General features: G+C 54.4%; 1 protein-coding gene across 3 annotated transcripts in view; it reads right to left on the reverse strand.

The window, feature by feature from the left end:
• Positions 1-617: 617 nt before the first annotated feature.
• PDLIM4 (PDZ and LIM domain 4) overlaps positions 618-27,879 on the reverse strand; it is a 73,684-nt gene continuing 46,422 nt past the window's right edge. For all 3 annotated transcript variants that reach the window (XM_064161510.1, XM_064161511.1, XM_064161512.1), the window contains exons 4-7: positions 17,089-17,264; positions 11,137-11,294; positions 5,099-5,219; positions 618-1,047 (exon numbers count right to left, since the gene is read on the reverse strand). In XM_064161510.1, coding sequence (XP_064017580.1) covers positions 843-1,047; positions 5,099-5,219; positions 11,137-11,294; positions 17,089-17,264 — 660 coding nt within the window. In that variant the 3' untranslated portion in view covers positions 618-842. The remainder of the gene's footprint in view (positions 1,048-5,098; positions 5,220-11,136; positions 11,295-17,088; positions 17,265-27,879) is intronic.

Here is a 27,879-nt window from a genome sequence, read left to right on the forward strand (position 1 = left end):
CTCTGTGCTGCTTCAGTGTCCTTTCAAGGTGCGGTGCCTGGGGGGTTAGATGGCACAAAACAAACGAGCGAGCAAGCACAGGAGGAAGAAAAAGCATCGCTGCATGCTCACTAACGACATCTCCTGGGGAGCTCAGACCCACCCATGTCAGCCTCAAACTGCTGTGCCCTGATCCAGGGAATTTCCTAGCAACTGCAGTCTGAGGAGATCTCCCTTCCTTGGCATATCTGGTGGGACGGGGCTGAGCTGGGGACCCCAACCCACCGGTGCCACATCCCTGACTCCTGGGGTGGGGCTGGTTGTAATCACCGGGGGCAGGAGATGAAGGGCAGGAGACAGGAGTCAGCTTCTTTTAAAGTGCCTTATTTCCTTTGAGCTTTTCAGACATCTTCCTGTTCGTTTGTTTGTTTGTTTGTTTTTTCAGGAGGAGAGGGAGCAAAAATACAATATAAAATAAAGGCAAACCGATTTGCTAGGAAAACAGGGCAGAGAATTAACCACTATTTACACAGACCTTGGAGGAGCTTATGGCACAGCCTAACAACCCACCACAGCAACCCAGAAAGCAGAGTGTCAAGAAGAAAGGGGACAACAACAACAAAAAACAACACCAAAAAACACCACCAAAAAAGCCCAAAACAACCCAAAAAAAACCAACCCTGTGGGGATGCTTTCAACGCCATCCCCTGCAGCTCCCCAGTGTAAACGTTTTTATCTAGGAGAAGGCGATTGGAACTTGGGCTTTGGTAAGGGGAGTGGGTTCCAGCTCGGCGGCGGCGGGGAGGACGTGGGTGGGCGGGCGGGCAGGCGGCCACCCGAGCTCTCCAGAGCTCAGCCTGGCTTTAGACGAGTTCGACTTTGGCGTTCGGATAAACAGCCACCACGTCATAGCCCTCGGGGGGCTTAACCCTCTCCTTGGCGTGGGTCTCGCAGTAGAGCTGCTCCTCGATGAAGAAGTAGCCTCGCTGCTTCAGGTTGAGCCCGCAGTCGTCGCACATGAAGCACTCCGGGTGGTACAGCTTGTCCCGGGCTTTGACGATGGTGCCCCTAGGGGAGGGAGGGATGGGGAGAGCTTGGGTGAGGTGGGAGGATCGCAGAAGGGGAGGGGTTGGAAGGGAGAGGCCTTGAGCACAGCCCTACGAGGAGAGGCTGAGGGAGCTGGGATTGGTTAGCCTGGAGAAGAGGAGGCTCAGGGCAGACCTTATTGCTGTCTGCAACTACCTGAGGGGTGGTTGTGGCCAGGAGGAGGTTGCTCTCTTCTCTCAGGTGGCCAGCACCAGAATAAGAGGACACAGCCTCAGGCTGTGCCAGGGGAGATTTAGGCTGGAGGTGAGGAGAAAGTTCTTCCCTGAGAGAGTCATTGGACACTGGAATGGGCTGCCCGGGGAGGTGGTGGAGTCGCCGTCCCTGGAGCTGTTCAAGGCAGGATTGGACGTGGCACTTGGTGCCATGGTCTGGCCTTGAGCTCTGTGGTAAAGGGTTGGACTGGATGATCTGTGAGGTCTCTTCCAACCTTGGTGATACTGTGAGTCTGCCCTCCCCAAGGCAGGTTCACCTAAAGGAGGTCACGCAGGAACACGTCCAGGTGGGTTTGGAATGTCTCCAGAGATGGAGACTCCAGTACCTCTCTGGGCAGCCTGCTCCAGGGCTCCATCACCCTTAAAGAAGATCCTCTCCGTGTTCTGAAGGAACATCTTATGGGAAGCAATCAGCACCAACAGCTTCCTCTGCTGCCTCCAGTACAAGGCAATAGAACAAGGGGACACAGTCTCAAGCTGTGCCGGGGGAGGTCTGAGCTGGATGTGAGGAGGAAGTTGTTGGCAGAGAGAGTGATTGGCATTGGAATGGGCTGCCCAGGGAGGTGGTGGAGTCACCATTCCTGGAGATGTTCAAGAAAAGCCTGGCTGAGGCACTTAGTGCCATGGTCTGGTTGACTGGATAGGGCTGGGTGCTAGGTTGGACTGGATGATCTTGGAGGTCTCTTCCAACCTGCTTGATTCTATGATTCTATGCAAGGGTGTTAGCATGGGTTCCCATCTCAGCCCACCCAAAGCTGCCACCCTGCTCTTTTTCCTCATGAAGGGATGCTCCACCTCCATCTGGAAACACAGAATTGTAGAACTGTTCTGGTAGGAAAGGATCTGCAGGACTAAGCACACCATGGCCATTAAACCATGGCTCCAGGGGCCATGGCCACCCCTTTCTTCAACACCTCCACCACCTCCCTGGGCAGCCTGTGACAAACCCTGACCACTCTTGCAGCAAATAAATTTTTCCTGAACTCCAACCTGAACCTCTTCTGGTACAATTTTTGGCCATTTCCACTTGTCTTATCACCTGATACTAGGGAAAAGAGACCAGCTCCCACCTGTCTCCTTTCAGGGAGTTGTAAAGTGCCAGAAGGTCTCCTCTCAGCCTCCTTTTAGCAGGCTGAGCAACCTCAGTTCCCTCAGCTGTTTCTCACCAGCCAGGTTCTCCAGACCCTTTCCCAGCTGTGTTGCCCTTCTCTGGACCTGCCCCAGCCCCTCAATGTCCTTCTTGGAGTGAGGGGCCCATAACTGAAAGCAGTGTTTGAGGTGTGGCCTCACCAGTGCCCCGTAGAGGGGCACAATGACTGCCCTGGTCCTGCTGGTCACACTATTGCTGATCCAGGCCAGGATGCTGCTGGCCTTCCTGGCCACACTGCTGGCTCACGTTCAGCTGGCTGTCAACCAGCACCCTAGGTCCTGTTCTGCCACATCCCCTGCTGCTCCCCAGCTCAATCCAAAGCTGAGCCTCAAATATCTACTAAGCTCAGCAAGGACCAGCAAGGAAAGGGTTACAAGCTTTTGCTGAGCAGACTCTCAGCCAGCAGATCTGGCTCAAGCAGAACATAAATTACAACAGGAGGGAGCAGAAATCCCCCTGCACTCCCTGAAAGCAGACCCAGCATCCATCCATCCCAGAGTCCCTCTTCAACAAACAAACAAAGATCACCCACAGATTATTCTACTTGACCCCCAAAGTGTTTCTCCCTTCTCAAGGCACTGGAGGAGTGTCAGCTCCACCAGCACTCGTAGTGCCTGGGCAGCCACTACAGATAAGCAGGAACCACCCCATGAATCATCCCCATTTTGTGGCAAGATTCCCTTAAAAGGGGCAATCCAAGCTGTGCTCCTCAGGTCCAGCTCCACATGCGGCCACCAAAGAACCCAGGGAAGGATTCAAGGGGTGTCTGGGGGGAACTCTAACCCCTCGTGTCTGCTGCGACCCAACCTAGTCTGGTCTTACCAACCCCAGCCCAGCCACACGTCCTGGTGCTTGCAGCCCCAGCACAGCCACCTCCTGATGTTACCAATCTCAACCCAGCCAGGTCCTGCTGCTTCTGGTCTTACCAACTCAGTCACACATGCCAGTGCTCCTGGCCTCCAAACCCAGCCAGGTCCTGCTGCTTGCAGCCCCCAACCCAGTTACACATCCCAGTGCTCCTGGCCTCCAAACCCAGCCAGGTCCTGGTGCCTGCAGCCCCCAACCTAGTCACACATCCCAGTGCTCCTGGCCTCCAAACCCAGCCAGGTCCTGGTGCCTGCAGCCCCCAACCCAGCCACGCATCCCAGTGCTCCTGGCCTCCAAACCCAGCCAGGTCCTGGTGCTTGCAGCCCCCAACCCAGCCACACATCCCAGTGCTCCTGGCCTCCAAACCCAGCCAGGTCCTGGTGCTTGCAGCCCCCAACCCAGTCACACATCCCAGTGCTCCTGGCCTCCAAACCCAGCCAGGTCCTGGTGCCTGCAGCCCCCAACTCAACCACACATCCCAGTGCTCCTAGCCCCAACCCAGCCACACATGCTGGTGGTTCCATCCCCAACCCAGCCACATCCCAGTGCTCCTGGCCTCCAAACCCAGCCAGGTCCTGGTGCCTGCAGCCCCCAACTCAACCACACATCCCAGTGCTCCTAGCCCCAACCCAGCCACACATGCTGGTGGTTCCATCCCCAACCCAGCCACATCCCAGTGCTCCTAGCCCCAACCCAGCCACACGTCCTGGTAGTTCCATCCCCGACCCAGCCACACATCCCAGTGCTCCTAGCCCCAACCCAGCCACACATCCTGGTGCTCCCATCCCCAACCCAGCCACATCCCAGTGCTCCTAGCCCCAACCCAGCCACACATCCTGGTGGTTCCATCCCCAACCCAGCCACATCCCAGTGCTCCTAGCCCCAACCCAGCCACACATCCTGGTGCTCCTAGCCCCAACCCAGCCACACATCCCGGTGGTTCCATCCCCAACCCAGCCACATCCCAGTGCTCCTAGCCCCAACCCAGCCACACATCCTGGTGGTTCCATCCCCAACCCAGCCACACATCCTGGTGGTTCCATCCCCAACCCAGCCACACATCCTGGTGCTCCCAGCCCCAACCCAGCCACACATCCTGGTGGTTCCATCCCCAACCCAGCCACATCCCAGTGCTCCTAGCCCCAACCCAGCCACACATCCTGGTGGTTCCATCCCCAACCCAGCCACATCCCAGTGCTCCTAGCCCCAGCCCAGCCACACATCCTGGTGGTTCCATCCCCGACCCAGCCACACATCCCAGTGCTCCTAGCCCCAACCCAGCCACACATCCTGGTGGTTCCATCCCCAACCCAGCCACATCCCAGTGCTCCTAGCCCCAACCCAGCCACACATCCTGGTGCTCCCAGCCCCAACCCAGCCACACATCCTGGTGGTTCCATCCCCAACCCAGCCACATCCCAGTGCTCCTAGCCCCAGCCCAGCCACACATCCTGGTGGTTCCATCCCCGACCCAGCCACACATCCCAGTGCTCCCAGCCCCAACCCAGCCACACATCCTGGTGGTTCCATCCCCAACCCAGCCACATCCCAGTGCTCCTAGCCCCAGCCCAGCCACACATCCTGGTGGTTCCATCCCCAACCCAGCCAGGTGCCACTGCTCCCAGCCTCAACCCAGGCAAGTGCTGGTGCTGTCGACGCCAGCCCAGGCAGGTCTTGGTGCTGCCGGCCTCAACCCTGGCAGGTGCCGGCGGTGCCCAGGGCGGCCAGGTGGCGGCGCTGCCCTCCCCACCCGAGCAGCGGCCGCGGCGGAGCAGACACTTACACGATGCCGTTGCCGCAGCGGGTGCACTCCGGGAGCATCTGCAGCCCAGCCACGGCGCCACCGAGCTTTGACACCGGGGGCTTGATGTTTCGGGGGTTGCTCAGCCTGTCGAGTTTGTCACCTGCCAAGAATTTTAAACAGACACAGACTGAAAGCTTGTCCCCTCGGGGCTTTCATTTGACCTTCTCCCAAGGCAAAGCAGCCTTACTGTCACCCCTCTGGAAAGGCTGGACCAGGCTTGGAGCCACCTAGTCTAGTTGCAAGGGGTTGGACTGGATGAGGTCCCTTCCAACCCACACCATTCTGTGATTAATCCAGACGTGAGAAATGAATCTGGCTGCAGATGTGGCTGGGTTGGAGGGCAGAAGGGCTCTGCAGAGGGACCTTGACCGCCTGGACAGATGGGCAGAGTCCAGTAGGATGGGGTTCAATAGCTCCAAGTGCAGGGTGCTGCACTTTGGCCACAGCAACCCCATGCAGAGATACAGGCTGGGGTTGGAGTGGCTGAGAGCAGCCAGACAGAGAGGGATCTGGGGGTGCTGATTGATACCCACCTGAACATGAGCCAGCAGTGTGCCCAGGTGGCCAAGAGAGCCAGTGGCATCCTGGCCTGCATCAGCAATGGTGTGGCCAGCAGGAGCAGGGAGGTCATTCTGCCCCTGTACTCTGCACTGGTTAGACCACACCTTGAGTGCTGTGTTCAGTTCTGGGCCCCCCAGTTTAGGAGGGACATTGAGATGCTTGAGCGTGTCCAGAGAAGGGCAACGAGGCTGGGGAGAGGCCTTGAGCACAGCCCTACGAGGAGAGGCTGAGGGAGCTGGGATTGGTTAGCCTGGAGAAGAGGAGGCTCAGGGGAGACCTTATTGCTGTCTACAACTACCTGAGGGGAGGTTGTGGCCAGGGGGAGGTTGCTCTCTTCTCTCAGGTGGCCAGCACCAGAACAAGAGGACACAGCCTCAGGCTGTGCCAGGGGAGATTTAGGCTGGAGGTGAGGAGAAAGTTCTTCCCTGAGAGAGTCATTGGGCACTGGAATGGGCTGCCCGGGGAGGTGGTGGAGTCGCCGTCCCTGGAGCTGTTCAAGGCAGGACTGGACGTGGCACTTGGTGCCATGGTCTGGCCTTGAGCTCTGTGGTAAAGGGTTGGACTTGATGATCTATGAGGTCTCTTCCAACCCTGATGATACTATGATATGATACTACTCAGTGAATGAAGAAAGAAGAAGTGCTGTCACACCAGCACTGCAGGTATGCACCAGTCACAAAATGCCAGGCAAGTTAAACCAAACCATGACAGAACTTTGGACAAGTTTCTTCCTAGAACACTCATTTTACCTCAAGGAATCTACTATAAAGCATTGTGACAGAAGAGTGAGCCAGCAGTGTGCCCAGGTGGGCAGCAGAGCCAGTGGCATCCTGGCAGTGTGGGCAGCAGGACAAGGGAGGTTCTTCTGCCCCTGTGCTCAGCACTGCTCAGGCTACACCTTGAGTGCTGTGTCCAGTTCTGGGCTCCTCCATTCAAGAGAGATGTTGCAGTACTGAAAGGTGTCCACAGGAGGGCGACAAAGCTGGGGAGGGGCCTGGAGCACAGCCCTGTGAGGAGAGGCTGAGGGAGCTGGGGGGGTGCAGCCTGCAGCAGAGGAGGCTCAGGGCAGAGCTCATTGCTGCCTGCAGCTGCCTGCAGGGAGGCTGTAGCCAGGTGGGGTTGGGCTCTGCTGCCAGGCAGCCAGCAACAGAACAAGGGGACACAGTCTCAAGCTGTGCCAGGGGAGGTCTAGGCTGGATGTTAGGAGGAAGTTGTTGTCAGAGAGAGTGATTGGCATTGGAATGGGCTGCCCAGGGAGGTGGTGGAGTCGCCGTGCCTGGAGGTGTTGGAGCAAAGCCTGGCTGGGGCACTTAGTGCCATGGTCTGGTTGGTTGTCCAGGGCTGGGTGCTAGGTTGGACTGGATGAACTTAGAGGTCTCTTCCCACCTGCTTGTTTCTATGACTCTAAGGTCTTCTGGGCACCAAGCCTCCTTTCATAAAGGTCCAACAATGGGATTTAACATCTGCCTTCGTGCTTTGGACAGCACAACTGTGTTTGTTCCCCACCACTGGGACACTTCAGAGCTTCCAGCATTCATTGTGTGGATTTTTGTGGCTCACAACTGACTGCTCTTTTGGGTACACATTGATCTGTGGTTCCTCTGTGGTAGCTTTAAGGTTACAGGAAGGAAAAGCTCATGAAGGAGGACAAAGGATTTCACTCCATCATCTACCAGAGCTTGGAAAAGCAGCAGAGAAGCTCTTGGATGAGCCTGATATTCTTCAGTGCTTAGGCTTCTCTTGCTGCCCGAGCTTCCAGGGTGGTGTTTCAGCTCCTGGTCAGTCTTAAAGCTCCCAGCTCCCAGAAGGTCTCAGCAGCAGCCCAAGCACCTTCTGCCCCAGCTGTCCACATGCACTGCACCAGTTTTGCAAACTCCCACTTGGATTTTGCCCTGAGGTGCCATCCATGGCTCCAGCAACGTCTCTGCCTTTCCTGAAGGGAACTGTTGGTGCCTGAACTGCTGCCTCATTGCTGATGGATCCCATGCAGCTTTACAGGGTCTGTTCTGAAGGGCATTGCTTGGCAGAACTTCAATCCATGGATAGAGCCCTGCTCCCTAATCCAGCATGTCTTGGGAGTGCCCACTGTCCTGGGCTGGGGAGGTGGGAGCACACCCAACCCTGACTCCCTGGGGGCTTACCTTTGGGGTGCATGAGGCTTCAATCATCTGCAGCTGTGGCTCTGATCCAGAGACCAAGGCTCCAAAACCCACAAGGACTCACTTCCCACCAAACCTCTCTTTCCCAAGACAGAGTAGAGATGCTGAGAGCCTCAGTATGTGCGAGTCAGCCTGCCCAGGAGCCAGCTGGGGCTGCTCCACCCCAGGGGTCCTCCAAGTGCTTGGTTTGTTCCAGCCAAGCTCTCTTGTGGACTCCTTCTGCTGCCTTGCTGGGAACAAACCGAAACTGCTCAAGCTGTTGGCTTCTCCAGCGTGAGAAGGGACGTGCTTGGACCAGACACACTCCTCTGCCAGCATGCAGCAGTGAAGCTGTCACTGTCTCAGAGCCTTGGACAAGCTGCTTAGAAGAGAGAGAGGAGAAAAAAGACCTGGTGAAAGGTCTGCTTCTCATGTCTCCAAACTAGGGATCATTTCCTTCCATTTATCAGCCCACACCCTCAGTGTAACTTATGGCCTTTGCAAGGCTGTGAGATGCTTTAACTCCACAATCTGAACCATCACTGCCTCCATTTGTGGCTGCAGTGCCCAATGCACAGAGATGGTTCCTCCAGCTTCCATCAGGTCCTTGGCACAAAGCTCCTTATGGGCAAGGGACGAGGTTGGCAATGCTGAAGAGAATACATCATCCAGGAGAAACAACTTCCATATAAACCTGGCTGTTGCCTGAGGCACTCAGCTCCTCAGGAGAGGAGATCTTGACTTTAAAAGGACAACATACAGCAGGCTCAGGCCAAAATGTATGCTCTAGGGCTTAAGGAAATAGGAACAGGGATGGAAGCTGTAAAACAACCTAGCAGGAACACTCCCAAGGATTTAAGCTGTGCTGGAACTTTATGGCAGGAGAGATGCTTCTCACTTAATTTCTCATCCTTTATGAAACAAACAGAAAGTTGTGCTGACCAAGGCCTGAGTGAGACTGTGCCTGCAGCCAGTCACATGTGCCTCTTGCCCAGCATGGCTGAGGAGAAGGCAGCTTGAAGTGGTTTGGTTTTAATGCTCACTTAGTCTAACCCCCACCTGCCCCAGTTGGCAGGGACATCTGCAACTAGAGCAGGTTGCTCAGAGCCATAAACAACCTGAGCTGGAATGGTTCCAGGGATGGGGCATCTCCCACCTCTCTGGGCAGCCTGGGCCAGGGGCCCACCACCCTCAGTGGAAAAAATGTCTTCCTCCTCTCCAGTGAAAATCTTCCTCTTTTGGTTTAAAGCCATCACCCCTTATCCTGGATTTCTGCCCGGGGATGCAGGGGCAGGCAGCAACAAAACAGAAAAGCTCCACTGTTGCTCCTTTCCCTGGCACAGATGAGGCAGGCAGGCAGGCAGCAGGGTCATTAACTGGGATTAACACAGTCACTTCCCATTTGCCTCTTCCTAACAAGGAGACCTGGGGGTGCAGCAGGCACCTCACTGGGATGGCTGCTCCCAGTGAGTGATCTGAAGGTACACCTGGAACTTGTAATTAACCTCACTTTTCCTGCCAGCCTCACAGGGGCTGTCGTGTTTGCATGGCTGAACCCATCTCCTGCTTTTCAGCCATGCCCAAGTACCACTGAGGGCAGCTGGTGGCAGCTCGAGCCTCAGATGTGCCCCACCACAGCCGTGCTGCTTGGGAAGTGAGAAGCAGTATCCTTCAAGCCAAACAGCATCACAGAACCAGAGAATCCTTTTGGCTTTAAGATCACTCAGTCCAAACACTCTCTAACTCCACCAAAGCTGGTGCTAAACTGTGGCCCTCGGCACCACACCTTTGAAACACCTGCAGGGATGGGGATTCCACCACCTCCCAGGGCAGCCTCTTCCAGTCCTTGAGAACCCTTTCAGGGAAGAACTTTCATTTGCTGTCCAGCCTAAAACTTCCCTGGAGCACCCTGAGGCCGCTGGATGAGGCACTTAGTGCCATGGTCTAGTTGATTGGACAGGGCTGGGTGATAGGTTGGATTGGATGAGCTTGGAGGTCTCTTCCAACCTGGTCGATTCTATTCCATTCCATTCCATTCTGATTTCCTCTTGTCCTACCACCTGCTCCTTGGGAGAAGAGACCAGTATCCACCTCACTCACTCCAGCTTCCTTTCAGGGAGTTGTAGAGGAAGAGGAGGTCTCCTTTCCTCCTCTGTCATGTCACACAGACAGAAGCTGAGGAGCAGCAGCCCGACTCGCTGCCTCTCGCACCTTCATGATGAGATTTGCAGCAGCTGGGATTTTCCCATCAAAACTAAGTTCCTGCATTCACATGATCCAAAAGTACGAGGCTGTTGGAAGGATGCAGAAGGAAGAGTCTTGCCCTGATGATTGTAAAGTGAAGCCTGAACGTTTGAAGGTGAAAGTCCCGATGGACTCAAGGTTGAAAGGCAAATAAGCAGCAGCTGAAATGTGGTTTGGGGACTTGGTTGTTTAATGCTCAGGACTGGCTCCTTCCCACATTAGCAGCGCAGACAGGAAGCTGTGACAGACCTGAGAAGCGAGCCAAGAGCTCCTGATCTCTATCCCTGCCTCACTGAGGACCATCCCACGTCCTTATGCAAATGCCATTCAGTGGAGCTGGTTCTCCACCAGTGATCTTACACAACTGCTTTGGCCGTGACAGCTCCTAGCCCGTCCCAGGAACGCAGCTGCTGTGCAGGAGCTGTTTGCAAATCAGCTTTCACACGATGCTCAAGTCAACTAGAAAATTAGGTAAGCCTCCAGATGCCTGAGCATCTGAAACCTGCCAGCTGGGTGTTCCACCTCACAGGGAGCTTGGACCTTCAAGCTTCACTTGAACTTAAGGAGAAACTTCTTTAGCTCGAGGGTGCAAGAGGCAACGGGCACAGACTAGAACCCAAAAGGCTCCATCTGAAGATGAGGAGAGAATTCTTTACTGTAAGGGTGCCAGAGCCTTGGAGCAGGCTGCCCAAAGACCATCCTTCTCTGGAGACTTTCAAAGCCCTCCTGGGCACTGTGATCCTGGGCAAGCTGCTGTGGGTGACCCTGCCTTAGCAAGGGGGTTGGACTGGATGGTCTCCAGAGGTCACTTGGAACTTCTCCTGTTCCATGATTCTATTCTACTGAGCTGAGCTGCCTCGACACCAACAGGTGGTAAAATGACAGAGCAGAAGAGTTTGCCAACCCACCCCATCACCTCTAGAGGTTTCACCAGCATCCTCAGCAAGGGAAGGGGAAGAAGGCTAAGCCTGCAGGAGCAACTCGGTGGGTATAGAGGGACCAGATGATGATTCAAGCCCATGGGGAGGAGTAGAGGACCTGCTGGGACATTGTATGGGTGCCAGAGCTCCTTACCATTCTCACCAGCCTCCAACATGCCCTGCAAGTATCGGAAGGAGCCGGACTGCTTGGGCTCTGAGACAGGCCTCTCGTAATCCTGGAGCATCTTGTAGACATCTGACTCCACATCAATCCCGTTCCTGTTCCGTGGGACACACTTCAAGGGGTCAAGGCTGTTGTAAAGAGGAGCAAGAAAGGCTCGAGTCAAATATAAACAGCAATTGTCAGCTCATCAGGAGGTAGGAAACCTCCCTATTCCCACAGAGTCATTAAGCAGCTCACCATTCCCATGGGAGTCTCTGCCTGGAGCTATGTCTGTCCCAGGCACAGCCACTGAAGTTGAACCTGTTCCCAGCTGGGCTTCGATTGAGCAACACGGGGCTGGCCCAGCTACCAGATGCTTCCAGGAAGGAGAGCAGCACCGTGAAGTGCTCTGCCAGAGGTGGGGTGGGTTGCCAAGACAGGAACAGCAATGTGTTGTTCTGCAGGCTCACTAATGAAGGAGCACCAGGGGACCCCCCAGCCCTCCTACTGCTGTCCAGCACGGGGACAGGGCAGCAAAGCCTTCACCACCCCCAGATGGCCCCTCTGAAGACAGCCTTTCTGTAGGTGACTGCAGCAGGAAATCTGTTTTCCAGGCACTGTTGTCCTGTACTGGCCACACTTTGAGTGCTGGGTTCAGATTTGAGCCCCTCACTCCAGAAAGGACACTGAAGTGCTGGAGCAGGCTCAGAGAAGGGCAGCGAAGCTGGGGAAGGGGCTGGAGAACAGGGCTGAGGAGGAGCAGCTGAGGGAACTGGGGGTGTTCAGCCTGGAGAAAAGGAGGTTGAGGGGAGACTTCATTGCTCCTTACAGCTCCCTGACAGGAGTTTGGAGTGAGTGAGGTGGGGGTTGGTCTGTTCTCCCTAGTATCAGAGGATAGAAGGAGAGGAAATGGCCTGGAATTGTGCCAGGGGAGGCTTAGATTGGAGATGAGGAACAATTTGTTTGCTGCAAGAGTGCTCAGGGATTGGCACAGGCTGCCCAGGGAGGTGGTGGAGTCCCCATCCCTGGAGGGCTTCAAGAAAGGTGTGGCCATGGCACTTGGGGACATGGTTTAGTGGTCGTGGTTGTTCAGCCTGGAGAAAAAGAGGTTGAGGGGAGACCTGATTGGTCTTTACAAGACCCTGAAAGGAGGCTGGAGCCAGGTAGGGGTCAATCTCTTCTCCCAGGGAACTAGAAGTAATGGCCTCAAGTTGCTCCAGAGCAGATTTAGGTTGAACATGAGGAACAACTTCTTTCCCCAAAGGGTTGTCAAGCCCTGGCACAGGCTGCTCAGGGCAGTGATGGAGTCCCCACCTGCGGAGGGGTTTCAAAGCTATGTAGATGTGGTGCTGAGGGCCATGGTTTAGTGGTGCCCTGGCAGTGCTGGGTTATTGGCTGGACTGGATGATTTTAAAGGTCTCTTCCAAACAAAGCAATTCTGTGATTCTACAACACAGCCCACAGCTCAAATGAGAAAACCACTCCTGTGCTGCTCTGCACCAAGGATGGGACACAAATACAGCCCCATAACTCCCCCCCAACCACATGCTGACCTTCAATATCCACACCTGATGCTGTTCCTTGTCTGTATTGCAAGATGATGGAGCTCAAGAGACAAAACCCAGTCATTTAAACCATTATTCCAGCTCATCCAATACATCAAAACATGGATTTGGCATCGAGTTTGGAACCAAATGAGTTTGGAATCAAACTTATCTGGGGGAGATGTTTAAGTGTCCTGCTGAGTAGAGCTGAATTCAAGTGCAGTTGTGCTCCACTGCGGCCTCACAGCTCAGCAGAGCTTTGGGGGAAGGGAGTCCTTTCCTTTTTTAAGGAGATCATGGTCATGGAAGCTGTCCCTGACCATGGCTAGGGCTTGGAACTACATAATCTTTAAGGTCTCCAAACCATTCTGTGATCAATATAAACCCCAAGGGCCTTGGAGCCCATCTCAACACATCTGAGCCATCACAGAATCAGTCAGGGTTGGAAGGGACCACAAGGATCATCTAGTTCCAACCCCCCTGCCATAGGCAGGGACACCCTACCCTAAATCATCATCTGACTCATGTTCTCTACCAGCATCCTATTCCACAAGAATCATCTAGTTCTAAACCCCCTGCCACAGGCAGGGACACCCTACCCTAGATCAGCATCTGACTCATGTTCTCTACCAGCATCCTATTCCACAAGGATCATCTTGTTCCAGATGCCCTGCCACGAGCAGGGACACCCTACCCTAGATCAGCATCTGATTCATGTTCTCTTCCAGCATCCTATTCCACAAGAATCATCTAGTTCTAAACCCCCTGCCATAGGCAGGGACACCCTACCCTAGATCATCATCTGACTCATGTTCTCTACCAGCATCCTATTCCACAAGGATCATCTTGTTCCAGATGCCCTGCCATGAGCAGGGACACCCTACCCTAGATCAGCATCTGACTCATGTTCTCTACCAGCATCCTATTCAACAAGGATCATCTAGTTCCAACCCCCCTGCCATAGGCAGGGACACCCTACCCTAGATCATCATCTGACTCATGTTCTCTACCAGCATCCTATTCCACAAGGATCATCTAGTTCCAACCCCCTGCCATGGACAGGGACACCCTACCCTAGATCATCATCTGACTCATGTTCTCTACCAGCATCCTATTCCACAAGGATCATCTCATTCCAGATGCCCTGCCATGGACAGGGATACCCTACCCTAGATCAGCATCTGACTCATGTTCTCTACCAGCATCCTATTCCACAAGGATCATCTCATTCCAGATGCCCTGCCATGGACAGGGATACCCTACCCTAGATCTGCATCTGACTCATGTTCTCTACCAGCATCATATTGATGGCTGCCTCAAAAAAGAAAAGTGAAAGGAAGAAAATTCCCTTTAAAGGAAATAAAGAGGGAAAATAAACCCCACCCAAAGAAAATCCACTTTCAAAGCAAAGCCAAGACTCTGCTTTCTGAGCTGGACCCACTGGGTGGTCCCAGTGCTTGTGGGCATAGGAGTGCTGGGCAGGGCTGCAGCTGCTCCCTCATTCTCAGCCTCTCGCAACAAGGAGCAGAAGTGCTGCTGCCAGAGGAGAGAGCCCACTTCCATGGCTCCCAACCAGCCCAAAGCCTGCCTGTGTGCCTGCCTGCCTGCCCCAGCCCCCTCCTACAGCAATTCACACCTTTTCAGCCCCAAAAGGCCACTTTTGGCCGGTCCAGCCTGACTTGGAGGATGCACTTTTGACCCGGTTCTACTCCAGCTAATCTCCTGCCCTTTGGCTCGCACACTGCAAACATCAGATTTTCTTCTCCGTGGTTTTTCTGTGTGGATCTCTCCTTTCCAACTTCCCTGGAGCAGCACAGGGAATACTCTGGCTCGCAGCATGGCTGGAACACGAATTCGTGCAGCACAGAGTTCCTGGGCTGAAGAGAAACTCTCTTTGCTCTTTGTGTTCAACATAGCCGTGAGCCTCTTGCAAAACCTTTTGCCAGCCTGGAGGACCATAAATCATCATCAGCAGAAGCCTTGTGAAAGCAGCACAGTCCACAACCTGGCCTGTCTCAAAGTCCACCCAGACCCTTCTTGGCTCCACAAAAGCTTTCTCTTTCCTACCAGCACTATTTATTTTCCCAGCCTCCTGGACAGCTGCAGTGAGCAGATCCTGCACTTATAAACAGCCCAAGTTGAGTGGGGTTCACCTTGAGTGCTGTGTCCAGTCCTGGGCTCCTCCATTCAAGAGAGATGTTGAGGTACTAGACCAAGGGTGACAAAGCTGGGGAGGGTCCTGGAGCACAGCCCTGTGAGGAGAGGCTGAGGGAGCTGGGGGTGTGCAGCCTGCGGAAGAGGAGGCTCAGAGCAGAGCTCATTGCTGTCTGCAAGTACCTGCAGGGAGGCTGTAGCCAGGTGGGGTTGGGCTCTGCTGCCAGGCAAGCAGCAACAGAAGAAGGGGACACAGCCTCAAGCTGTGCCAGGGCAGGTCTAGGCTGGCTGTTAGGAGGAAGTTGTTGTCAGAGAGAGTGATTGGCATTGGAATGGGCTGCCCAGGGAGGTGGTGGAGTGGCTGTGCCTGGAGGTGTTGAAGCCAAGCCTGGCTGGGGCACTTAGTGCCATGGTCTGGTTGGCTGGCCAGGGCTGGGTGCTAGGTTGGTCTGGCTGAGCTTGGAGGTCTCTTCCAACCTGCTTGATTCAATGATTCATTTTCTCCACTGATACCCTCAGCTCCCACACCAAGCCTGTGCTCTGGGGTCTGTGGAAGTGTGATCCCCATTCCTAAGAGGGTAAAATCCAATGGATGCATCCTGCCTCAAACATAAACTGTGAGAAATCAGGATACTGACACTTGTGACACCCCTTGGCATTCATTCCAGTTTAGGGACTGGATCTGATGCCACCAATCTACCCACACCCATGGAAGGATCTTATGCAGCTCTGGAAAACCAGCACCTTCACCTACAGAATCACTTTGGCTGGAAAAGACCTTTAAGATCATCCAACCACTAACCCAGCACTGCCCACCACTACACCATGTCCCTCAGCACTGTATCTCCACAGCTTTGAAGCTCCTCCAGGGCTGAGGACTCCATCTGACAGATAAATAGTTGAATGCTGCTTCAGCATCAGAAACTTGAACTCAGTGTTGCAGTTGCTACATCCTTACACGTGGCCACTTTGCTCAGAACTTGGTGCCTCCAAAATACCTTTTGTTGCCGTTTAGTTTTGCTGCCCTACATTCAGCAGCTCTGGAGTTCAGCTTGGCAACTCTAGAGCTCAGCCTGGCAGCTCTGGAGCCCAGCCTGGCAATTCTAGAGCTCCACTTGGCAACTCTATAGCTCAGCAGCTCTGGAGCTCAGCCTGGCAACTCTAGAGCTCAGCTCAGCAGCTCTGGAGCTCAGCCTGGCAACTCTAGAGCTCAGCTCAGCAGCTCTGGAGCTCAGCCTGGCAACTCTAGAGCCCAGCTCAGCAGCTCTGGAGCCCAGCCTGGCAATTCTAGAGCTCCACTTGGCAACTCTAGAGCTCAGCAGCTCTGGAGTTCAACCTGGCAACTCTAGAGCTCAGCTCAGCTTAGGAGCTCTGGAGCTCAGCCTGGCAACTCTAGAGCTCAGCTCAGCAGCTCTGGAGCTCAGCCTGGCAACTCTAGAGCTCAGCTCAGCAGCTCTGGAGCCCAGCCTGGCAATTCTAGAGCTCCACTTGGCAACTCTATAGCTCAGCAGCTCTGGAGCTCAGCCTGGCAACTCTAGAGCTCAGCTCAGCAGCTCTGGAGCTCAGCCTGGCAACTCTAGAGCTCAGCTCAGCAGCTCTGGAGCTCAGCCTGGCAACTCTAGAGCCCAGCTCAGCAGCTCTGGAGCCCAGCCTGGCAATTCTAGAGCTCCACTTGGCAACTCTAGAGCTCAGCAGCTCTGGAGTTCAACCTGGCAACTCTAGAGCTCAGCTCAGCTTAGGAGCTCTGGAGCTCAGCCTGGCAACTCTAGAGCTCAGCTCAGCAGCTCTGGAGCTCAGCCTGGCAACTCTAGAGCTCAGCTCAGCAGCTCTGGAGCCCAGCCTGGCAATTCTAGAGCTCCACTTGGCAACTCTAGAGCTCCGCAGCTCTGGAGTTCAACCTGGCAACTCTAGAGCTCAGCTCAGCTTAGCAGCTCTGGAGCTCAGCCTGGCAGCATTAGAGCTCAGCTCAGCAGCTCTGGAGCTCAGCCTGGCAACTCTAGAGCTCAGCAGCTCTGGAGCTCAGCCTGGCAACTCTAGAGCTCAGCTCAGCAGCTCTGGAGCTCAGCCTGGCAATTCTAGAGCTCAGCTCAGCAGCTCTGGAGCTCAGCCTGGCAACTCTAGAGCTCAGCTCAGCAGCTCTGGAGCTCAGCCTGGCAACTCTAGAGCTCCAGAAGCACCACAACCTCAACACTCCCTTGAAAACAAGTTTGCATGCAGAAGAGCAGGAGCCATGTTCTCACCCTACCTGTGGGCAGGAGCAATGTGGAGCCCACTCAGCTGCCCTGGCAGAGCAGCCTCGGAGCTGGTGTAGAGCCGGGTTGGGTGCTGCTGCTGCTGCACGTTCAGCATCTGCTTGGTGTCTATGGGGCTGCCACCAGCCCCGTGGGGCGACGACCTCCTGCTTTGGGCAAACCCATTGTCCTGGAAGAGAAGAAGCAGCAGAAGACACTGAGATTTATGGGTTTCAGCATGATGATGCACACTGGGATGTGCAGTTTGCAGGCTGAGAGACCTGGGGCAGTTTGGCCTGGAGAAGAGCAGCCTGAGTGGAGATCTTCACGATTCTGAGTGGGTGTCAGGAAGAAAGGGCCAGGCTCTTTTCAGTGGTGCTGTGTCATAGGACAAGGGGCAAGGGATACAAACTGGAACCCAGGAAGCTCCACCTCAACATGAGGAAAAAGACTTCTTTCCTGTGAGGATGCCCTGGAGCAGGCTGCCCAGAGAGGTTGTGGAGATTCTCTGGAGACTTTCAAAACCCACCTGGATGTGCTCCTGTGTGACCTGCCCTGGGTGATCCTGCTTTGGAAGGGGGAATGGAGCTGATCTCCAGAGGTCCCTTCCATTCTATGGTTGTGTGATTAACAGATAAAGAAGAGGCTGTAGAGAGAGAGGGTGCAGTTTGCTGAAGCTGGATGAAGGGAACAGGAACAGAGATGACCATCTCCAGAGGTCCCTGCCAGCCCCTACCATTCTGTGGTTGTGTGATTAACAGATAGAGGAAGAGGCTGTAGAGAGGCTGGGTGCAGTTTGCTGGAGCTGGATGAAGGGAGCAGGAATGGAGCTGAGCATCTCCAGAGGTCCCTGCCAGCCCCTACCATTCTGTGGTTGTGTAATTAAGAAACAAGGGAAGAGGCTGTAGAGAGGCTGGGAGCAGTTTGCTGAAGCTGGATGAAGGGAGCAGGAATGGAGCTGAGCATCTCCAGAGGTCCCTTCCAAACCTACAGTTGCTATAATGATGCTTTATAGGTGGTGTGGAAAACAGAGCTGGGCAGCAGGAAAAGGAGAGCTCAGGCTGGACCTGCAGTTACATGTGCAGCTCTCCTTGGTCTCCGAGCAGATGAACTTGCCTCTTTCCCCAGGGGCAGCCCCTGCCAAGCACTCTGCCTTTCCTCTCCTGCAAAAGCAGATCTGTGATCTCCTCAAAACCCGAGGCTGGGGATCTGCTTCTCATTTGCTCTTACCTCAGCCCAGCAGCACTTGCTGCTGCTGGGGCAATGCCTGCTGATGGCCTGCTGCAGAGCCTGGTGAACCCAACTGCGCAGCTACCCAGAGAGCTTGGGCAGTGCCTGCAGCCAGGGGGCCAAGCTGGCTGCTCTCACTTCAATGCAGCTGCCCTTGCCCACAGAGCTCCGTGCCCATTTTAGCAGCTTTTCTTCTGCAATAAGGTCAGCCATTCCCAGTGGGAGAAAGGCAGCGGGCGAGGGCTCAGCTGGGCATCCCTAGTTTCATTGCTTCTTTGATTCCCAGGGCAATCTTGTTGGGAGAGGACCTCAAGTCAGGCACTCAGCTGCCATCAAAACACAAACCTTCCACGCTATTTTACACAATCCCAGCTTGGTGGGGTGGGAAGGGACCTCTGGAGATCACCTAGTCCGACCTCTTTGCTACAGCAGAGGCACTCACAGCAGCTTGCCCAGCAGCACAATGGCTGGGGCAGGGTGGTTGGAAGATCTCCACAGAAGAAGACCTCACAACCTCTGTGGACAGCCTGCTCCAGGGACCCAGCACCCTCACAGATAAGTTTTTCCTTCTGTTCAGATGGAACTCCTGGGTTACAGTTTGTGCCCATTGCCCCTTGTCCTGTCATTGGCCACCACTGACAAGAGTCTGGCCTCATCCTCTTGCCCCACACCCTTTATCTCTTGCTGAGCATTGATCAGATCCCCTCTGGGGCTGCTCTTCTCCAGGCTCTCAGTCCCAGAGCTCTCAGCCTTTGCTCCTCACAGAGCTGCTCCAGGCCCTTCAGCATCTTTGCAGCCTCCACTGGACTCTCTCCAGTAGCTTCCTGTCTCTCTTCAACTGGGGAGCACAGAACTGAACCTTGTCCTCCAGATGCAGCCTCACTAGGGCAGAGTAAAGGGGTAGGAGAATCTCTCTTAACCCACTGGCCAGTGTTCCTCATGCAGCTCAGGACACCATTGACCCTCTTGGCCACAGGCACACTGCTGGCCCATGGACAACTCACTGTCCACCAGCACTCCCAGATCCTCCTCCAGAGAGCTGCTTTCCAGCAGGTCCCCCCTCACCTGTAATGCTGCAGGAGGTTACTCCTCCCCGGGTGCCTTTGTTGACCTCCACGAGGTTCCCCTCACCCAACTCTCCAGCCTGGCTGCCTGGCACCACAACCTGACTGTGTCAGCCCCACATCCCAGCTGCGTGCCCGTGCAGTCCGTGCCCTCACCCAGGTCACTGCTGGAGGTGCTGAGCAAGGTGATTACCTGCATTGCCCAGGTGCTTTCCCAAAGCTGTGCCAGTCAGCCCACGCACACCACCAACCCAACGCTGCCCACTGCTCATCTCACCACGTCCACCTGAGACAGGCTTTACCAGCTGGACTGCAGAGAAGCTAATTCCAGCCATCAGGCAAAGCAGCAGAAAGCTGGACACAGCCCAGGGACTTATGCTGGCTGCTGCTGTCTCCAGCCATGTGAGTCAGAGCCAGGGAAGAGAGAGATGCTTGTGTAAGAGGCTGTGAGCTGCTTCATCTGCTCTAATCTGCTTTAATCTCTTTAATCCAGGTTAATCTGCTTCAGGCAGCGATGCTGCCTTGCACCTTCAGCAGACTGAAGTAGAAAAAGAAAGCTCACAGTCCTGGAGAAAAGAAAGCTCCAGGGAGACCTTAGAGCAGTCTTCCAGTACCTGAAGGGAGCCTACAAGAAAGCTGAGGAAGGACAGGATGAGAGGGAATGGACTGAAGCTGGAAGAGTGCAGATTTAGACTGGAGATTAGGGAGAAATTCTTTCCCGTGAGGGTAGTGAGACACTGGAACAGGTTGCCCAGGGAGGCTGTGGATGTCTCCTCCCTAGAGGTCATAGAATCAGGCAGGGTTGGAAGGGAGCACAAGGAGCAGCCAGTTCCAACCCCCCAGGGACACCCTACCCTAGAGCAGGCTGCCCACAGCCTCATCCAGCCTGGCCTTAAACACCTCCAGGGATGGGGCCTCAACCACCTCCCTGGGCAACCCATTCCAGCCTCTCACCACTCAAGGTGTTCAAGGCCAGGGTGGATGAGACCTTGGGCAACCTGGACTAGTGGATGGTGTCCCTGCCCACAGCAGCAGAGTTGGAACTAGATGGACCTTTCAGGTCCCTTCCAACCCAACCCACTGTTGATTCTACGATTCCCTGCAATAACCAAGTGCACAGATTGAGGGGCTCCAACACAAAGCTGGCTTTTGACTAAACCACTCCAATAAATACTAATTGGAAGCAAATGTCTGTCAGTGGTGCACAGCAGAAAACACCTCCCAAGCCTTGTAAAAATGAGCAGCTAAAAGAAATAAAAACCAGACCCTGCTCAGACAAAAAAAAAAAAGAGATGCTGCAAGTCCAAGCCTTGAGTTTTTCTGAAGGCAAAACTCCCATTGATAAAAACTGGGCTGAATGAAAGCCTCCAGGAGGCTGCCTCTGAGGCTTTTTTTTTCCCCCCCTGCCACCAGCTGAAAAACTGCAGACTTCAGCAAGCTCCCAGTGCTTCCATCACCTCAAAATCCTCAGCAGCCACCCTGAGCACTCCTGGCAGTGCTCCTTCCACCCCATGCATGCACATGCACGTGGGGGAAACTGCTTCCAAAACCATAACTGCAAATTATCTATTCAAGAAGGAATTTTGCTGCCAGCATTAATGCAATGTTAACTGCTCCCCAATTTATTAGCTGAAAATAAACTAAAACACAAGCAGGCTTTGGGGTTTCCAGTTCCCAGACTCACATAATTATTTCAAGTGAATTCCCAGAATCCCAGCATGGTAGGGTTTGGAAGGGACCTCGAGGGAGATGTTTAAGGCCAGGATGGAGGAGGCTGTGGCCAGGCTGATCTAGAGTAGGGTGTCCCTGCCCATGGCAGGGGGGTTGGAACTAGATGATCATTGTGGTTCCTTCCAACCCTGCCTGATTCTGTGGTTCTATGATTGTCCAGTCCAACCCCCCTGGCTAAAGCAGGATATCCACAACAGCTTGCCCAGGATTGCAATGGCCAGGGGGGGTTGGAATCTCTCCACAGAAGGAGATTCCACAACCTCTCTGGACAGCCTGCTCCAGGGATCAAGCAAGTTCCTCCTCCTGTTCAGAGGGAACCTCCTGACTTCCAGCTTGTACCCATTGCCCCTTGTCCTGTCCCTGGGCACCACTAACAAGAGTCTGGCCCCATCCTCTTGCCCCCCATCCTTTATCTTTTGCTGAGCACTGATCAGATCCCCTGTTAGGGCATCCTGGTTGTCACCAGCAACTTGTCCCTGTGGGAGCAGCGTGCTGCTGGTGGTGGCATCTCACCTTTACATCTGCTCAGCCACGTTACAGCAGTATTCACAGGCACCAACAAGCTCCTTCTGAAGGAAACCAGAGTGCTCTCACTACCCTAAATCCTACCAGCACAAGATAATGGAGATGAAGATGTGGATTTCTCCACCAAGCCCTTTGCAGGGTCTGGAGAGCCACACTTGGTGGCAGTGGCTCTGTGGGAAACACACAGGAGGCATTTTCCCCTCTGAGACCACAACGCCCTTTGCCTGCCTGACTGCTCCCAGTTTCTTCACTGCTGTTGCACAAAAAGCTGTTCCTGGGCCAGTGCTTGGTCTCCTTCTCATCTCAGAGGGTGCAAGATCACAAAGCTTCAGATTGTTTCTCCTCAGAAACCTAGAACCAGGATTTCTGCCTGGTTCTCAAACGCAAGATCACAAAGCAAAACTTCCTCCCCATCCCCTTTGGGACCTAATTTGCTTTTCTCTGCTGCTTTTTTCCTTCCTGCTTTTTATGGCCTCTCTTAAATTATGAGGCTTTGCAAACCCTTCCTAAGAGCTGGCCTGCAAAGCTGCACCGAGGAGAGCTCTTTTAGCTGATGAACCAGAAGCTCACTCTCTGCTTTCTCACACTCGCCTTCCAGGACCATCAGTTAGGAAGCGTAACCAAGCTCCTGACACGCAGCCTTGGGAGCTCCTGGAGCCCAGGCCTCCTCCTTCCTGGCAAGTACAACTCATGCAGCTGGTACCACACCAGATAAACATGGAGCAGAGCTAGAAAGGAGCTGTTTGAAGTCCAAGTCCCAGGAAGCAGATGGGTTTTGTGTGTGGTTCCAGTCTGGACTCCAACTATGATTGGGGTCAAGCCATTCTGTGATGCTGTGAGTTGGGTCTGCTCAGCCTAGAGAAAAGAAGGCTCTGAGGAGACCTCATAGTGGACTTGCAGAACTCAAACAGGGCTCCAGGAGAGCTGGAGAATTATTTGTAAGGGCCTGTGGTGATAGAACAAGGGGTAGTGGTTTTAAACCAGGGCAGAGGATAGATTTAGAGCAGACATTAGGAAGAAATGCTTTCCACTGAGGATGGTGAGACACTGGAACAGGCTGACCAGAGAAGCTGTGGATGCCCTCTCCCTGGCAGTGTTTAAGACCAGGCTGCACGAGGCTTCAAACAGCCTGACCTAGTGGAAGGTGTCCCTGCCCATGGCAGGAGGCTGGAACTGGAGGATCTTCACAGTCCCTTCCAACCCAACACAATGATGTGCAACCAGACCAACCTATTCTGGTGACTGCCTTGCTGGAGATGCTCAGCTTGTCCCTTCCCACCAGGAATAAGCAGAGGGAAAGGGATTATTTGGAGAGGAATGAGCCAGAGCACACACTAAAAAAAGATGACCTGCATCAACCCACCTGCCTTGGCTACCCCATCCATGGCCTCATCAAATCATCTCCTCCCCTGGATGCTTTTATCAGCACTGCACTAATGCAGCCTCTGCCTTATCAGGCACAGGTAAGGGCTGCCCTTATCAAGCCAGTATTTACACCCCTGAGGAACTATTTCCAGCAGGAGGCAAACATGACAGGGTGCAGGGGAGTGTTTCTCTTGGCAGGAAGTGCAGGAAGCCAGGGCAGAACTACAAGAGCAAGACTGGCAGCAAGCAGCACCTTGTCCCAAGCTGCTGGAGGCACCGGTGAGGCACCTGGGGTTGGCCATTTTGCTGCCTCACATTTCCTGTTCTCAGGAAATAGGATTTGTTTGGGGGCATTTTGTACACTGACCTCTTCCAACTCCAGCCATTCTAGGAATCTGTGAATGCCCTGCTTGTCCCTCCAGCCTTGTCTGACCACAAGTCTAGAGAGCACAGGGCTAAGAAACAGCTTTAGAGGACATCAGACTTCATGTTCAGATCCAAAGCTCAATCACGGAATTGTCTCGGTTGGAAGAGACCTTTAAGGTCACTCAACCCAAAAGTTAACCCAGCATTGCCAGGTCACTACTACACCATGTCCCTCAGCATCATGTTTCTGCCTCTTTGAAACACCTCCAGGGATGGGGATTCCACCACCTCCCTGGGCAGCCTGTGCCAGCCTTCGAGAACCCTTTCAGTGATGAAGTTTCTTCTGACGTCCAATCTAAGCCTCCCCTGGTGCAACTTGAGGCCATTTCCTCTTGCCCTGTCCTTTATTCCTCAGGAGAAGAGACCCAACCCTTGCCATGCTCCAGCCTCCTTACAGGGAACTGTAGAGAGCCCAAAGGGCCCAAAACTCAACCTGAACACCAGATCAGGAGTGATGGCACCAGAGAGGTGAAAGCTAAATGCTTCCTACCAGCTCTAAGAATGTCACTTTTGGCAGGAGTCATCTACAATGTGTTTGCACAGGCAGGGGAGTTTCTAAACCATCTGCAAACAATGCTTGGGAATCTCCTGATTTCCAGGAGGAAGACATCCAGCCCTTCCCAAAGTGCCCTCAGGAGAAGCAGCTCCAGGATGTACAATGAGGTATTGCTAAAATAAAGTGTTGCTAGGGGGAGCTGGGCAAACAGTCCAGCTCTCCTGGCACACACCCTGCACTCCCTGTGTTCTGACAGGGGGTGAGGGGGTTAAGCCAAAAGAAGGTGGATTCAGACTGGAGAGAAGGAAGACATTTTTTCCACTGAGGGTGGTGAGAGCATGGCCCAGGCTGGCCAGAGAGGTGGGAGCTGCCCCATCCCTGGAACCATCCCAGGTCAGGTTGTTTGGTGCTCAGAGGAACCTGCTCTAGTTGCAGATGTCCCTGCTGAATGCAGGGGAGTTGGACTGAATCACAGAATCAGGCAGGGCTGGAAGGGACCACAAGGAGCAGCCAGTTCCAACCCCCCTGCCATGCCCAGGGACACCCTACCCTAGAGCAGGCTGGTCAGAGCCCCCTCCAGCCATGGGGCCTCAACCACCTCCCTGGGCAACCCATTCCAGCCTCTCACCACTCTCCTGCTCAACAATTTTCTCCTCACTTCCACTCTGACTCTCCTCACCCCCAGTCCTGTCACTCCCTGATTAGCCTAAAAAGTCCCTCCCCAGCTTTTTTGTAGCCCACTTCAGATCCTGGCAGGCCACAAGAAGGTCCCCTGGGAGCCTCCTCTGCTCCAGCCTGCACAGCCCCAACTCTTTCAGTCTGTGCTCACAGCAGAGCTGCTGCAGCCTCTGAGCATCCTCCTGGCCCTGCTCTGGACACACTCCAGCATCTCCACATCCCTCTTGTCCCAGGGTTTCCAGAGCTGGATGCAGTACTCCAGGTGGGGTCTCAGCAGAGCAGAGCAGAGGGGGAGAATCACCTCCCTGGCCCTGCTGGCCACACTGCTGCTGCTGCAGCTCAGGCTCTGGTTGCTCTCTGGGCTGCAAGTGCACACTGCTGGCTCCTGTTGAGCTTCTCCTCCAGCAGCAGCCCCAAGTCTCTCTCCTCAGGGCTGCTCTCCAGCCACTCACTGCCCAGCCTGAATTTGTGCTTGGCATTGCCTGACCCAGATGCAGGACCTTGCACTTGGTCTTGTTGAACCTCCTGAGGTTGGCTTGTGCCCACCTCTGCAGCCTGTCAAGATCTCTCTGAAACAGCTCTAAAGGTCCCTTCCCAGCCAAACCATTCAGTGATGCAGGACAGCACAAGGACATCACCCAGCCAGCCCATCTCACAATTACAGCTAAGCTCCACAGGCCCTTCTGGAGGAACAAAGCCTTTTCCACCTTGGGGCAGTCATGCTGATAGCCACTGGCCAGGATCTGATGACAGCTGGCTCTCAGAAGCTCCACAAACATCTTCACTTTGGCAGAGAGGTTGGACTGGGTGATCTCTGGAGGTCCCTTCTGACCTCTAAGGTCCTGTGGTTCACCCCCCTGGAAAAGCCACAACCCTGGCACAGCTTAACTCACACGGGAGACTTGAGCTGCAGCACCACGACTCAGTCCCTGAAGCTGCCTGCCACCCCAGCAGCCTCTTAAAAACCCACAGCCATGGAAAAACCTTCCCTTGGACCAGCAAGATTAAAATGTGTTTCCATTTACCTGGCTTGCTCCAGTGCAGAGGGCAGGGCTGTAAGATGCAGGGGGCATGGGGACGTTCAACAAGCAGACAGAGGCAGGGTTTGTACAGGGGCCTGGGGCTGATTAACACCTTCATAAAGGAAGCCAGAAGGCTGAGAACCAGGGGCTCTGTTAAACTGAAGGTCACATCTGGAGCATGAGGCCACAGCTGGAGTGCTGTCTCCAGTTCTGGGCTCCCTGGTTCAAGAGAGACAGGGAACTGCTGGAGAGAGTCCAGTGGAGGCTGCAAAGATAACCAGCAATAGAACAAGGGGACACAGTCTCAAGTTGTGCCAGGGTAGGTATAGGCTGGATATTAGGAAGAAGTTCTTCACAGAGAGAGTGATTGGCACTGGAATGGGCTGCCCAGGGAGGTGGTGGAGGCACCGTCCCTGGGGGTCTTCAAGAAAAGCCTGGATGAGGCACTTAGTGCCATGGTCTGGTTGATTGGATAGGGCTGGGGGATAGGTTGGACTGGATGATCTTGGAGGTCTCTTCCAACCTGGTTGATTCTATGATTCTATGAGGGGCCTGGAGCAGCTCTGTGAGGAGCAAAGGCTGAAAGCCTGCAGAAGAGCAGCCCCAGAGGGCATCTGAGCAATGCTCAGCAGAAGATAAAGAGTGGGAGGCAAGAGCATGGAGCCAGACTCTTCTCAGTGGCACCCAGGGACAGGACAAGGGGCAGTGGGCACAAACTGAAACCCAGCAGGCTCCATCTGAACTGGAGGAGAAACATGTTTGGTGTGAGGGTGCTGCAGGCCTGGAGCAGGCTGCCCAGAGAAGTTGTGGAGTCTCCTTCTCTGGAGAGCTTCCAACCCCCCCTGGCCATTGTGCTGCTGGGCAAGCTGCTGTGGGTGCCTCTGCTGTAGCAAAGGGGTTGGGCTGGATGACCTCCAGAGGTCCCTTCCCACCCCACCACACCGGGGTTCTGTGTAAGGCATTAGGCATACTGGCTGCACTTCCAAAACACCTTCAGGCAAAGCCCTGCAGACCAATCCCTTCTGCACAGGCAGCACAAACACATCTGGAGGTGTGTTGCAGTAACAGAAACCCTGCTAAGGCTCAGCCAGGTGTGACTCTCTCCAGCTCTCCCTGTCCTAAGCCACAGTTTCACGTGTGAACACAGCACTAACACTCACCAGGGAAGATGCTGCTGTTTCCATTCCAGTGCCACATTGAAAGCTGCCAGTAAATCACTTTTCTCACCATCTGGTGTTCGGCTTAACCTCAGGCACTGAACCCTAGCAGGCAACATCCTGGTTTCATCCTTTTCAGTGTTCTGCCTTTCCCTTGCACTCACAGCTGGGGAATTGCTGCTTTTTCAGGTGTTATCATATCACACTTTCTCATTTTCTTCCCATGGCTGCTACCAGTAGCTAGTTGAGAGCAAGCAAAGCTTCAGATTATACAAACATCACTTCTTTAAACCCCAAAGCTGCTACCTCATCAGTGTGGCTTACCCAAAACATCTCTTTCTGTAGAAGCCAGGGTGAGGTACACAAGAAAAGAACCACCAAAAGCTACAGGATAGATTTTTTTTTTTCCCCCCAGTTTGGAATGCCCCAAAATTTTGCTTTTACTCATTAAGAGTGAAGATAAAACTCAGCTCCAGTCAAAACCTCAGCCTGGACTTCCCTGCTCACAAACAAGCCCTGGCAGTGCCCATGGAATATCCCAGCAGGAGTGAGGTGTTGCAGGGGATGGAAGCAGCCAGGGAACTTGGCCATCTTGAGCTCCCCATGCACCCAGGCTGCCATTTACCAACCCCTCCTGCCAAAGGGAGCTGTGAGGGCTGCTCACCCCATCCCTTTCACCCACTGCTTCACCCCATGCTGCTCTGCTGGCTGCAAGAAGTTAGAGGGAGCACAGCGAGCATCCCTCCCACACCAGGCATCCCCCTCCCTGCACCCAGCACCCCTCGACTCACATTCAGCATCCCCCTCCTCTGCACCCAGCACCCCTCGACTCACATTCAGCATCCCCCTCCCTGCACCCAGCACCCCCTGACTCACATTCAGCATCCCCCTCCCTGCACCCAGCACCCCTCAACTCACATTCAGCATCCCCCTCCCTGCACCCAGCACCCCTCAACTCACATTCAGCATCCCCCTCCTCTGCACCCAGCACCCCTCGACTCACATTCAGCATCCCCCTCCCTGCACCCAGCACCCCTCAACTCACATTCAGCATCCCCCTCCTCTGCACCCAGCACCCCTCGACTCACATTCAGCATCCCCCTCCTCTGCA

This window comes from Pogoniulus pusillus, chromosome 22, assembly GCF_015220805.1.
Source record: "Pogoniulus pusillus isolate bPogPus1 chromosome 22, bPogPus1.pri, whole genome shotgun sequence".
In the NCBI taxonomy this organism is placed as follows: domain Eukaryota; kingdom Metazoa; phylum Chordata; class Aves; order Piciformes; family Lybiidae; genus Pogoniulus; species Pogoniulus pusillus.